Source organism: Lineus longissimus, chromosome 2 (genome assembly GCF_910592395.1).
Source record: "Lineus longissimus chromosome 2, tnLinLong1.2, whole genome shotgun sequence".
Lineage (NCBI taxonomy): Eukaryota > Metazoa > Nemertea > Pilidiophora > Heteronemertea > Lineidae > Lineus > Lineus longissimus.
In genome coordinates, this window is record NC_088309.1 from 27337577 (window position 1) to 27349614 (window position 12038).

Consider the following 12038-nt stretch of genomic DNA (forward strand, 5'->3'; position numbering starts at 1 on the left):
AAGACAACGTCCCCGAGTTCATGCGACGAGTGGTCCGATCCCCTCGAGACGACGGAGACGGGGACAACGGACGGCGACCTACCAGAGGTCCTGGCGGCTTTAGAGAGACAGGTCTGTAACGGAATGAAAGGAACTGTTCAAATCAAGTCACATACCCTTATCAAAAATACAGACTATCATCGTCGAAAATCTTCACTGATTGTTTGTAACGAACTTTTAGCTTTAGAACGCGAAACAACATGTCTGCGAAAGAATGGACCTCTGCCGTCTCCTCTGGCGCGTGGCATAGAGAGTCAAAGGAGAACGTCTACGGTCGTTCCGAAAGTAACTTTTGATTTGGATAACAGCCATCCTGTTCCTTGTTCATCTGCATCATCGAACACTTCTTCTCACGCAAGTGGTAAGGACTACAGAAGGAAATCTTCTCTTCTTGTTTGTAATGAACTTTTAGCCTTGGAAAAGGAAGTCAACTCGCACAGAAAAATCGACAAAGAAACGCCTGATGTGGTCACCGGGAAGCCACCGTACTCTTACATAGCCTTGATTTCAATGGCCATCCTGAGCTCCCCAAAACGTAAACTTCTGTTGGGTGAAATCTACCAGTACTGCCTCGATAAATTTCCCTACTTCAAAACGCAGAATAATTCTTGGAAGAATAGTGTCCGTCATAATTTGTCCATCCATAACTGTTTCATCAAAGCTGGACGTGGTAGGGACGACAGGCGCTCAGCTAACTTTTGGGCGATACACTCCGAATGCATCGAGGACTTTCTGAGAGGAGACTATTCGAATAAGTGTATGAGGAAACGTGAGAAGAGACGAAACAATCAACGTGTGATACAAGAAAGAGATACCGAGAACAGTGCTCAACATTTACCGGTACCAAAACCCCGTTATCACCCGTACGCACAGCAAAAGGAGAGATCGCAGAGCCAATATGAGCCTATGACGCAATGCGAAATAATGACAACGCCAGGCGCACCTCATTTGCTGTCTGAGATAAGCAACAGCCGCCTCGGCCCATTGGGACACCAAACGAGTTATTCTTATCCCATGACAACGCCCACACCTGAATCTGCCGCAGAGAAAGTGTACACACCTCCTGTGTCTCCGCCATTTAGTGACCAAGGACAGGTTGTGACTCCGTCGCCTGAAGTCGATGCAAGTCTGACATCTTCTCAACCGAATCTACTAGCGTCACAAGAGCGTTTAATATCGGCGTCCACTTCAGATCTGCCTGCTCGTGACTACCGAGTGTCAGTTGGTGGAGATGTGCCACTTGTCATACCCCGCGCAGACACAAACGAAATCTACCCTTCTGCTTTTTCGCCTCACGACCAACACGTCCGGACGTCCTCTGCTGCGGGAGAACGCATTTCCACGAAATTTGGTGAGCGCCCACATGACTATCTCACCATATCGTATCTTTCTGGAATTGTATCGTTGAGTGGACATTATTGTGGAGCAAACACCTACTCAACATGTTTGTTAGCTTCGAACTGTGCTGGGAATTCTGTGCCGAATCACTGGCCCCCGCGACCTATCACACAGGAGCCTCAGGAGTGTCGCTTGCCGGGTTCGTCCACTGAGCCTGTTGGATACAGAAGTGGCCACCCATGGAATACCAGTTCGTCTCACAGGACGTACCCGATACAAGCGGATACTTTTGTTACTGCTACGAAAAACTTTGGCAAGCCTATACCCAGCGTTTCTGTTGGTCTTCACCCCTCGTTCAAAGTGGAGTCAAACGCGAGTGTTTCCGGTGCCAACCACGTTTACCTTCAAAATGTAGGATCTCGTGTCTCACAAGCCGAAAATGCAGCTATACAGTTTCGACAGTCTGAATCAAAGGCTTATGATGACCGTGTACCAAGCTGGTCACATCCTGGACTAGGCCAGTCACAACACTGGCAGAATGGGATTCACAACTCTGTAATCAATTCTGGGTCGTTTCAAAGTTGCTCGGATTACATTCAAAGAGGTTCGGATACATGTGTTACGAACGGTGTTAAACCGTCCGAATCGACTGGAACCCCTTTGTTTTACAACACGGACTATGAACCGAGATCTCATCATGTTCAGGTGGTGGTGACAACAGAAGGGGTGCAGTGTCCTGAAACGGTGGGACAATCTCATCGTTCGAGGACTGACGCACATTCGTCGCCTACGAACTTCCCCGAATCAGATTCAGGATATCAGCACGAACAAAATGCATGTCATGCTTCGTCTAACGTTAACCTGCAATCCGATTCGGATTGCCAAAGACATAGGGCTGTCTCCGAACTCATCGAATCACAGCCGAGAGAACGGAATGATTTGTACCGGTTGTCCATTGCAAACCATGCATCTTTCGCATCAAGGGTTTCCTCGCAAGCATCTGACCCCCATATGATATATTCTGGGAGACAGGAGAGGGACATCAATGCACCTACCAGCATGCCTACCAGCATGCTGCCTCCCCTGAGCGAGGTTTTCCCGAATAAGAAACACTAACTGAACAAAGCGGTGGGTGAGAGTCTGACTGAACTCTGAAAGTACCGCGGTGTGCTATTCAACCATTATCTTCGAGCAACACATTATGTGATTCAATGTAAAATCAGTCAGGATTCGTTGCGACCTACTTGATTGAACGAAACACTCCTAAAATCAACGCAATACATGATACTATACGAGTATTAGTTCAGCAGGCCGCTTAACAGCTTAATGTGCTATTGGGCTCTTGAACGTAAATATTATTCTTATTTTACCTATTTACTATTTGATTTTTGTTACATCATTTTACCTGTTGGTTTTGAATAAAATAGTTTAATTTCAATTCATTTTGTCTTGTAAACATCTGACAATAACCCTTCTAAGCATCGTCTTGATTCGATCTCAACATCGTCTCCGCCGGGCAGCGAATTTTTTTTCCTGAACCTTTCGGGCAGTACAGTGTTTTGTACAGGGACTTTCAGCCAATCAGATTTCGACAAATGCATGACGTCAGACGTCTTAGAAACATTAGAGCAGTTGGTAGATCGCTCGTCAGAAATGACAGAATACGATGTTCGATCCAAAGGTCACGATTTCGAATCCGGTTGTGGACAACATGTTTCTTTTTCTTTTTCACTTTATATTTTATTTTTATAATGCGTTTCTTTTCCCTTGTTATTTAGATTTTAGATATTTGAGTTATGCTTGACTCCACCTAAAAATTACACCAAGGTTACCACTAATAAACTTTGGGGACGACAGGACAGCCAACGTAACAACCAACCTCTTCCAGTTGGTTATCTGGTCAGGTTGGGAAGACATTGACACAACCTTCAAAGGCCCCTTTAGCTGTACAAGACAACATTTCATTTCCGTTCTACATGGGTGCTACATGACAACTGATTTGGTTGTACCATGGTAATCATCTCACAAGGACGGACAAAGGAACAACCAACCTCTGCCAGCTGGTTATCTTATCTCACGAGACTGGTAGTACCGAATATCTACCTGACGACAACTCTTTAAGCACAACTTGAGTTCTACTTGCGACCACAGTCATCTTAGAAGACTGGTGAATCCTCGAAGTCCTTTCTCGCACGCGAACGTGCCACCAAAAAGACATCAATATCTACAATACATAAAAATACTTTATTTGAATAATCTGTTCACAGTGTAATTTTGGAAAGAAGCCCTCAAACTCGTCGTCAGTCCTCGTTTGCTTTTGAATCACATCGTCACAAAGTCCTTCTCAAAGTATCTGATGACCATCTCCGCTGTTTGCGTGTCGAGGCTGCACTCCGTCAAAGACTTGTTATCAGTTGTTGCTATGGCACTGATCGCTTCCTAAACCATCGAGAAGGACTGCTCACTCTGGCAAGATTGGATTAAGGATCACTCATTTTTCTCACCAAGTTTTACCCAGCAGGAGACAGGAGTGTTTAATGGACAACTCTACAAAGACGCCACAGGCAAGGAGAGACAATGGAACATTGTCTCTTATGGACACCCCCCCCCCCCCCCTCCCCATTGCCCATTAAGCGACCCGACCGAATCAAGTCTGATATCATGCTATCAAAGTTGGCAATTGTATTCTGTTTCGAATGTTTGCAGGTTTCGAAACTGAGCGCCCTCCGAACGACGAACTACAAAGTACGAGTGTCTGTCGAGTTATCAAGTCCTCTTGTCTGCAAATTGATTTACGCGACGCTGAACCATCTTTTATACGTGGTTGTAGGAGGAATCGGGGAAATGATAAAAAAATGCATTTACATCGTCCTTTGGCTTACGGAACCTTCCTTATGCATTTCCACAGTTGGGCAAACTTACATGTACAAGTATGTATGCTAAAGCCAAGCCCACATTTTGACAATGCCTGCATTGTTTTGACAATGCCTCTCATATTGATCCATTGACAGAACAAAAGACTCTCGTGAGCAGGTAACTGCTAGCCGGCCTGGCTGTGTAAGGGATAGAGGAGTATAAGTGCCAGAGCGCTGTGACGTCAAATGTATTGCCTTGGTCTTTGGTCATGATCGGTCGCGGTTGATTTGAACGCCAGTCGGTTGGTGTGTGAGCTGCGGAGAACATCGCGGGAACACTTTCTCCGATATCAAACGTAAAAATACCTTCAAATTTTCCGAAACAAATCAAAACGGCTGCAGCAGAAGGTAAGCACAGTATCTATTCCTGATAAAAGTATGGATTGGTTTCAAAGGGTTTTATTGTAGAAATAGTCATGCTATCAAGGCGGGAATGAACTGCGCAGTTTGAAATTTCAAGTCATACATGTGTGAATTATGTACATCACTGTACTTCATGTACAAGTTCAACGGCAATTCTAATTGCTATCCCTAATCAAATACCATTTGCTCAAAAAACCTAAAGGCGCACGTTCAAGTCATGATGCCGGTAAGTATGGAAGTGATCATGTTAAATCTGCGTGATGCCAGCATTTCGGTTCTATCCTGTGATGTGGAAATCTCCTTTGAATTCATGAAGGTTTGTCTAATTATATGTAAGTTGACGTGAACAGTTTTAACAGTTTTAAATTCAACAATCATTCATTTGGCGGCCACTATCCCGACTGTGGTGTAGCACCCGACTATAACTGGCATGAAAAGGGGATACGCTGGTTATGGATGTCAGATCGTGGTTCCCTGACCTTTGCAAACAATTTCACTGGACGTAACCCACGCGGCGACACCAAGGACCGCTGGCTGATCTATTGATATGTTCGTATAGGGTGTCAAAGTCGGAGAGAAGAAGAGCCACTTTTCTCTTGTAGGGGGTCCATTTGGAAGTGTTTGCATTTGTTAGCCTATAAACACAAGGTGTTAATTCTTCAGTCTTTGGTTTGGCGGAGAAAACTAATCTTACATAAGTCCCAGAACAATATCATATGTCTTTATGGCAATATTTATTACTGGGACCCAGTACAGTGACGTTCTATCCAATATTCTTTGAGGCTGTTGGAGAGGCTTCTTGTCTAAACAGTACCATTCTGCCCCCTCTAAGGCAAACATTGGCTACTAATGAATTTACTGCGAAATGAACACAGTTGAACACAATGTGAATAATTCAGTCTCGGTTTCACCGAAAAGAAGGCGACATGTTATTATTTGATTATGTATGATGATCATGATAATTAGGAGACCCTGTGTGGGTGTTTGATCCAACATACGTTGATGTGATTGGAGACGGAAGTTTGCCATAGTGCCTTAAAAGGTAGGCTATAATAAAGTCAGCATTAGTATGCGGGCGGGGACTATTTCTTTATGGGGCCTTATGGTTCAGCGTCTCCAAGGAATTCTATTTTTAGAGTCCAATGGGGGGGGGGGTAGGGGGCCTTCCCCCAATGTACTGGCTAAAACCTGTCACTTTCAGAGAACGGGGAGGGGGTTTGGGGGACTCATCCCCCAATGTACTGGCTAAATATGTCAGAAGGACGGGGGGGGGGGGGGGGGCTCCCCCATGTCAAACAGTTGTGTGAGTTCACTAGAGCTTGCTCTTTACATATTACTCCTACGTCATATCGACGAGCGGAGTATATTGAAAATCAAGACAGACACACCAGACAAAACACGACCTTTATAAAAAGCTGAGACTAACACGTACAGTACAGAAGGTTACAATCACTTGAGTTTGTCTTCGGCAGAGTGGTGGGCGGTCGATACCGAAGTAGTTGGGTTAACAATGGCTACAACATTTAGGTACATTTACATGTAGTTGTTACGCATACACACGAAATTGGTCACTGGGATTGAACTTCTAAAACCTCCTTATTTTTCACTATTTTAGACCCCTTTACAGTATTAATCACTCTGATAATGGGTTGGAGTAGAGTAGGGGTGAAAGCTTTCACCTTGTTCGCTGGTGTAACGACTGGAACGACTGTAGCTTTCTTGTGGAATGGAAAATGTCGAGCAAACGAAAGTGGTCACTGCCACAAAACTGACAATCTTTACAACAATCCCTTTGTTCCTCCAGTTTATGCGTCATGGACAACAAATTTTGAACCTAGCCAGAAATGGGATGCTAATTGGGATAGGTAGGAAACTATCCTTTTCAATTCAGGTTTGAGAAAGACTTGGGCGGGCGCCTGCCCTGACACGGATGGACATTTTACCAATGGGGGCAATGTCAATGTTGGTAACATTAGCTGAGCTTGTTGAACTATTTTTGACTTTACCACATAATAATAGATAGTGAGGATAACCTGAACATGAATGAGGGTTAAGCCTGTTTAAGCGATGCCTATGATTTCATTCATACCCATGGGCCCATGTATGTTCAAATTTCTAATTTCAGGCGTGAACCAAGTAGTCGAATAAAACCGCTCAAAGAAAATGCAAGTGATGCTGAGAAAGAAGAACACCAGGCAAAGCTGTTGAAATTAACACCAAAAGCTAATCGGCATTTAATCCTAATCCGACATGGCCAGTATAATTTAAATGGCGAAGAAGACATCGATAGGACACTTACAGCTTTAGGTATAATCATATCAAATTACGTGTCTCAAATTCCTTTTGGAAAAATAAGAACTTTACTAGGGAGTTTGACACCTCTAGAAACTGCCCCCTATCTTCAACTAGAGTTGTCCAGTTGTCCAGTTGTAACCCTCTGATAAGTCTGTGGTTCTGGTAGAACTTTGTCTTAGCTTTGCATAATTATACAATCCATATAATGTGAAGTAGGTATGAATCTGTATGTTGAAACAAAGCATTCTGCATGAAACTTCCTCCATATTACTGGTCAGTTCATTTTCAGGTCGAGAGCAAGCAGACTTTGCTGGACGACGACTATCAGAACTGAAACTTCCATATGATAAGATCATCCATTCTACACTCGCACGAGCCGTCGAGACAGCTGATATCATTCATAAACATTTGCCACACTTAGCCATGATAGAAGATCCCATATTAGTAGAAGGAGCACCAATACCACCAGAGCCACCTATTGGCCATTGGAAACCTGAGGCTCAGGTAGGTTGAAGATCTACAGACATATCAAGACGATTCTCTGTGACCTCTTTATGTATGGTTTCTGAAAGGTTGTTTTTTACCCCCTTCTTACAACATATTCAAGATTAACCTGTTATAGTGTGTTATTTTATCACAAAGAAGTTTGGGGTGCACCATCAAAAATTCCCCTTTTCTGCAGAATTGATCAGAACTTCATAGTCTACAAAGTACCTATTTCCATTCACATGCAGTCCTATAGATAACATGAGTGAAAGGGTCTGGGTGTTGGTGTAGTGAGTAGCAATCTCCATGCAGTCTTAAGCCTTTAGGTAGGCCTACATGTTGTCTTCCAACAGCCCTTCCCTTGCATCTCTAAACTGCCTTTCATACCTTTTCCAGAAAAAAGGTCGATTTTCCAGTTTCTTTCACCCTAAAAGTAAACACCAGAGGAAAATGCAGGTATTTCAAAAACGTTGTTCCTGTATAAAGAGTTTCCTTACTTTTTACCTGCCTCCATTTTCTTCCTGGGTTTACATCTTCCCTTTGCATGATTATTTCTGTTTTTGCTCATGATATTGTACCAGGAGGTTTGGAGCTTTGAAATCCCTTTGCTTTGCCTCTGCCTCATGGGTACCAATGATGACCATGTGCTCTTAATTCTTGCTTCTTAAGTCCTGCTGTTAGTCCTGTATTTATGTGATAGGCATGCACTACTACTATCAGGCTGACTTTGCTTTATGATGAGAAACACATCTACAATTTATTTTCACATGCATGTCATTCAAACAAGTGCTCAGTTGTTGTGCTTGTATTAGGTGTTGGTACCCTTGTGTGATTCCCAGGTTGACTCAATACTATGCTCCAACGTTGGCAGCCACAAGAACATGAATGGGGGACCTTCCTGTCAATTTCTAACACTTGAGATGTCTCATTTGAAGCAAACTAGTTGCCCTTCTTCCTTTCTCAGTTTTCTTCACAGCCCTGCTGTCTCTACAACCGTTCTTGTGCTCATCTCGTTCCAGCAGTTCCATGAAGATGGTGCACGTATCGAGGCTGCCTTCCGCAAATACTTTCACCGGGCCGACCCTGACCAAAACAAAGATACTTACGAAGTGATAGTCTTCCATGCAAATGTTATACGATACTTCGTCTGTAGGTAAGTGCCAGACATGCACAATCTTTGTGCTTTAACACTGATCTTCAAATTTGATAATCACTGGATCCAGGAAGTGTATCCTACCAAAGAGACCAAGGAGAGACATCTACATCTACATTTAAAGGTGCTCAACTTGGAGATCTTTCCATTCAATGTTGCTTCCAATAGGCCACAGGAAATTCAACTTCTCCACAAAAACATTGAACGGATGAAACCTAATAGACTGTCAGGTGTCTTCAGATGGTTTCCTCAACTTTGTGCTGGACTTTGACGAACTGATGTCATTATCAAAAAGTCTTCTTACCTAACAGTTCTTTTTGTGTCTTTCAGAGCACTACAGTTCCCTCCTGAAGCTTGGCTCCGCCTTTCCCTGTATCATGCAAGCATCACGTACATGACCATCCGCCCGAGTGGACGTGTGGGATTACGCACCCTTGGTGATGCGGGTTTTCTGCCGGCAGATAAACTCACCACCAGCTAGTATTTTATTCTCCTACCACGCTCTAATATTCTGGATTACTATTGAGACGATCGAGTCACGGGACAGATATCTCTTGCCGTATCCTAGACAAAGTGTTTGCTCTTTGTCGCATTGACATTATTTATGAAAGGTTCTCTCTGTTGTGTTATGTTTGGAGTGGTACCCCATCACATGGAATGATCAAGTCAAACACCTTGGAATATAGTGATATTACTCTCATCCCACTTTGTTTCTACTCTTTCAGAGCATGGAGGCTTTGGTATGAATGGATGTCATTTTAAGATAGACTCGCCAGCAGAGAGCAATTCTTGATTGGTCACAATCCTTTTAAACACAAACTCTTAACTTCACCTCCAACTTGAACTCTATCATCTTGGATTATTCTACACAAGAGATCACAACCACAAACAACTGTAACTAAATCAAATTTAATGAATTGGGTTGATTATACTGAAGATACACGCATATCTTTGCATTCAATGTAAAGATGCCACATATTGTTGCTCAACTTTCCTCATGCTTGCCAATAATGTGTATGTAAAATAGATGGAATAGGCTTTGCCATCAGTTTTCAATTTTGATTTGATCCCAGGCTTTAAGTCGCCCACCTTATTAGGGGTCACAGCTATTAACATATACCTTGACTGACTTGAGTAAAAAGACACCACCCAAGCACATTCCCTCCCGTCTGAGAAAACTATTATAAGTGAGAGTTTCTCCTTGTTTTTTTCTTTATTTTCTCAGAATGAGTACCTCTTCCCTACCCTATGTATTATGACTTTTACCCAAGTAATGGTCAAATATTTATCTTTGGTATATCCATCAAGTACTTACATTTATTTTGGCTTTTATGTGCAAAATGCATGTTACTGTGATCTCTCACTATTTTGAAAGAAATAAACATAAAATTAATCGAAAATGTTGTTCTTGTTTTTTACCTAACACGTTCAGAAACAGACTTGTCCCAGCCATGCACAATTCGGTCTTGTCTTGGCTGTACGGTGGTGGAGCCAGGCTCAATTCGGTCAGATTGTGACTGTCTCATTTCTCTCACAGTGTTCGCTAATGGTGGTGGAGCAGTTCGGTCTGGTTGTGCCTGGCTCGATTTTGGTCTGGGTGGGATTTTCTCATCTCGCCTCTCTTCATATAGGCTAAACGTTGAAGCTGCCCATCCAGGTATGGTTTGGTTGTGACTGTCACGTGTTGGCTACATGGTGGAGCTGCCTGGCCCAATTTGTCTCGTCCTTGACTGCCTCGTGTTGGCTACACGGTGGTGCTGCCCAGCCCAAATGGTCAGGGTGTGAATGTCTCTCTCGTCGTGTAGGCTATGTGCATGTTTCATCTCTCATTGTGTTTGCTACAAGGTGGTGAAGCCAAGCTCAACTCGGTCTGGTTGTGACTGTCCCATCACTTTAATCGCGCTGGCTACAAGGTGGCGAAGCCAGGCTCAACATGAGCTGGGTGTGACTGTCTCACCTTTCTAATCGAGTTGGTTCAACGGTGTTGGAACCATGCACAATTCGGTCGGGTTGTGACTGTCTTAAATATGTTGCCTACAAGGTAGTCTCTCTTCGGGCTAGGCATGACTATCTCTTCTCTCTCATCGCGCTGGCTACGAGGTGGTAGAGCCAACAAGCTCAATTCTGTCTGCTTGTGACTGCTCCATCAGATTGGCTCCACGGTGGAGAAGCCACGCTCAATTTGGACTGCCTGTAATTGCCTTGTGTTGGCTAAACCCACGGTGGAGCTGTCCGACCCATATTGGCGTGGGTGTGACTGTCTCATCTCTCTCATTTGGCTACACGGTGGAGCTGTCTGGTTTGATTTGGTCTAGTTGTGACTGCATGTCTCATCTCTCTCATCGTGAAAGCTACACGGTGGAGCTGCCCGGCCCATATTGGCGTGGGTGTGACTGTCTCATCTCTCTCATCGTGTTGGCTACACGGTGGAGCTGCCCGGCCCATATTGGCGTGGGTGTGACTGTCTCATCCCTCTCATCGTGTTGGCTACACGGTGGAGCTGTCTGGCTTGATTTGGTCTAGTTGTGACTGCATGTCTCATCTCTCTCATCGTGAAAGCTACACGGTGGAGCTGTCCGACCCATATTGGCGTGGGTGTGACTGTCTCATCTCTCTCATCGTGTTGGCTACACGGTGGAGCTGTCTGGCTTGATTTGGTCTAGTTGTGACTGCATGTCTCATCTCTCTCATCGTGAAAGCTACACGGTGGAGCTGTCCGACCCATATTGGCGTGGGTGTGACTGTCTCATCTCTCTCATCGTGTTGGCTACACGGTGGAGCTGTCTGGTTTGATTTGGTCTAGTTGTGACTACATGTCTCATCTCTCTCATCGTGTTGGCTACACGGTGGAGCTGTCTGGTTTGATTTGGTCTAGTTGTGACTGCATGTCGCATCTCTCTCATCGTGTTGGCTACACGGTGGAGCTCAGTGTCCGACCCATGTTGGCGTGGGTGTGACTGTCTCATCTCTCTCATCGTGTTGGCTACACGGTGGAGCAGCCAGGACTGAATTGGCGTGGGTGTGTTGGCTACATGGTGGAGCTACCTTGCCCGATTCAGTGTGGGTGTGACTGTCTTATCTCCATCAGCGTGTTGGTTACACAGCGGAGCTACCTTGCCCGATTTGGGGTGGGTGTGACTGTCTAGTCTCTCGTGTAGGCTAAACGGTGATGGAGCCAAGCTCACTTGATCTGGTTGTGATTGTCCTATCACTATAAGGTGGGGCAGCCGGGCACATTAGGGCTGGGTGTGACTCTCTCATGTTGGCTACACGGTTGTGAAACCGGGTTCAATTTGGGCTAGGTGTGACTGTCTCATCTCTGTCATCGTGAAGGTAATACGGCGGAGCTGCCCAGCCCAATTTAGTGTGGGTGTGAGTGTCTTGTCTCCTTGGCCTGGTTGTGGCTGGCCCATCTCTCTAATCGTGTTGGGTACAAAGTGGTGAAGCCA

General features: G+C 44.6%; 1 protein-coding gene across 4 annotated transcripts; it reads left to right on the forward strand.

Moving 5' to 3' along the window:
* The first annotated feature begins 6218 nt into the window (after window positions 1–6218).
* LOC135483889 (serine/threonine-protein phosphatase PGAM5, mitochondrial-like) lies at window positions 6219–9989 on the forward strand. 4 transcript variants are annotated; one of them, XM_064764947.1, is made up of 7 exons: window positions 6219–6520; window positions 6781–6962; window positions 7240–7454; window positions 7833–7892; window positions 8456–8589; window positions 8920–9065; window positions 9315–9989. In XM_064764947.1, exons 1-7 carry the CDS (start codon window positions 6300–6302, stop codon window positions 9380–9382), a joined length of 1026 nt encoding a protein of 341 aa, XP_064621017.1. In that variant the 5' UTR covers window positions 6219–6299; the 3' UTR covers window positions 9383–9989. The 4 variants fall into 4 exon arrangements, with proteins under 4 accessions (XP_064621017.1, XP_064621018.1, XP_064621020.1 ...); XM_064764948.1 differs by lacking the exon at window positions 7833–7892; XM_064764950.1 differs by lacking the exon at window positions 7833–7892 and having other exon boundaries at window positions 8459–8589.
* The last annotated feature ends 2049 nt before the right edge of the window (window positions 9990–12038 follow it).

What these genes read in the sequence shown, in the direction of transcription:
- LOC135483889 (XM_064764947.1), top strand. Translation starts at nt 6,300, where the DNA reads ATGGGTTGGAGTAGAGTAGGGGTGAAAGCTTTCACCTTGTTCGCTGGT. An exon ending in TAGGACACTTACAGCTTTAG is followed by an intron (nt 6,963 to 7,239) that starts GTATAATCATAT and finishes GTTCATTTTCAG; the next exon opens with GTCGAGAGCAAGCAGACTTT. An exon ending in AACACCAGAGGAAAATGCAG is followed by an intron (nt 7,893 to 8,455) that starts GTATTTCAAAAA and finishes ATCTCGTTCCAG; the next exon opens with CAGTTCCATGAAGATGGTGC.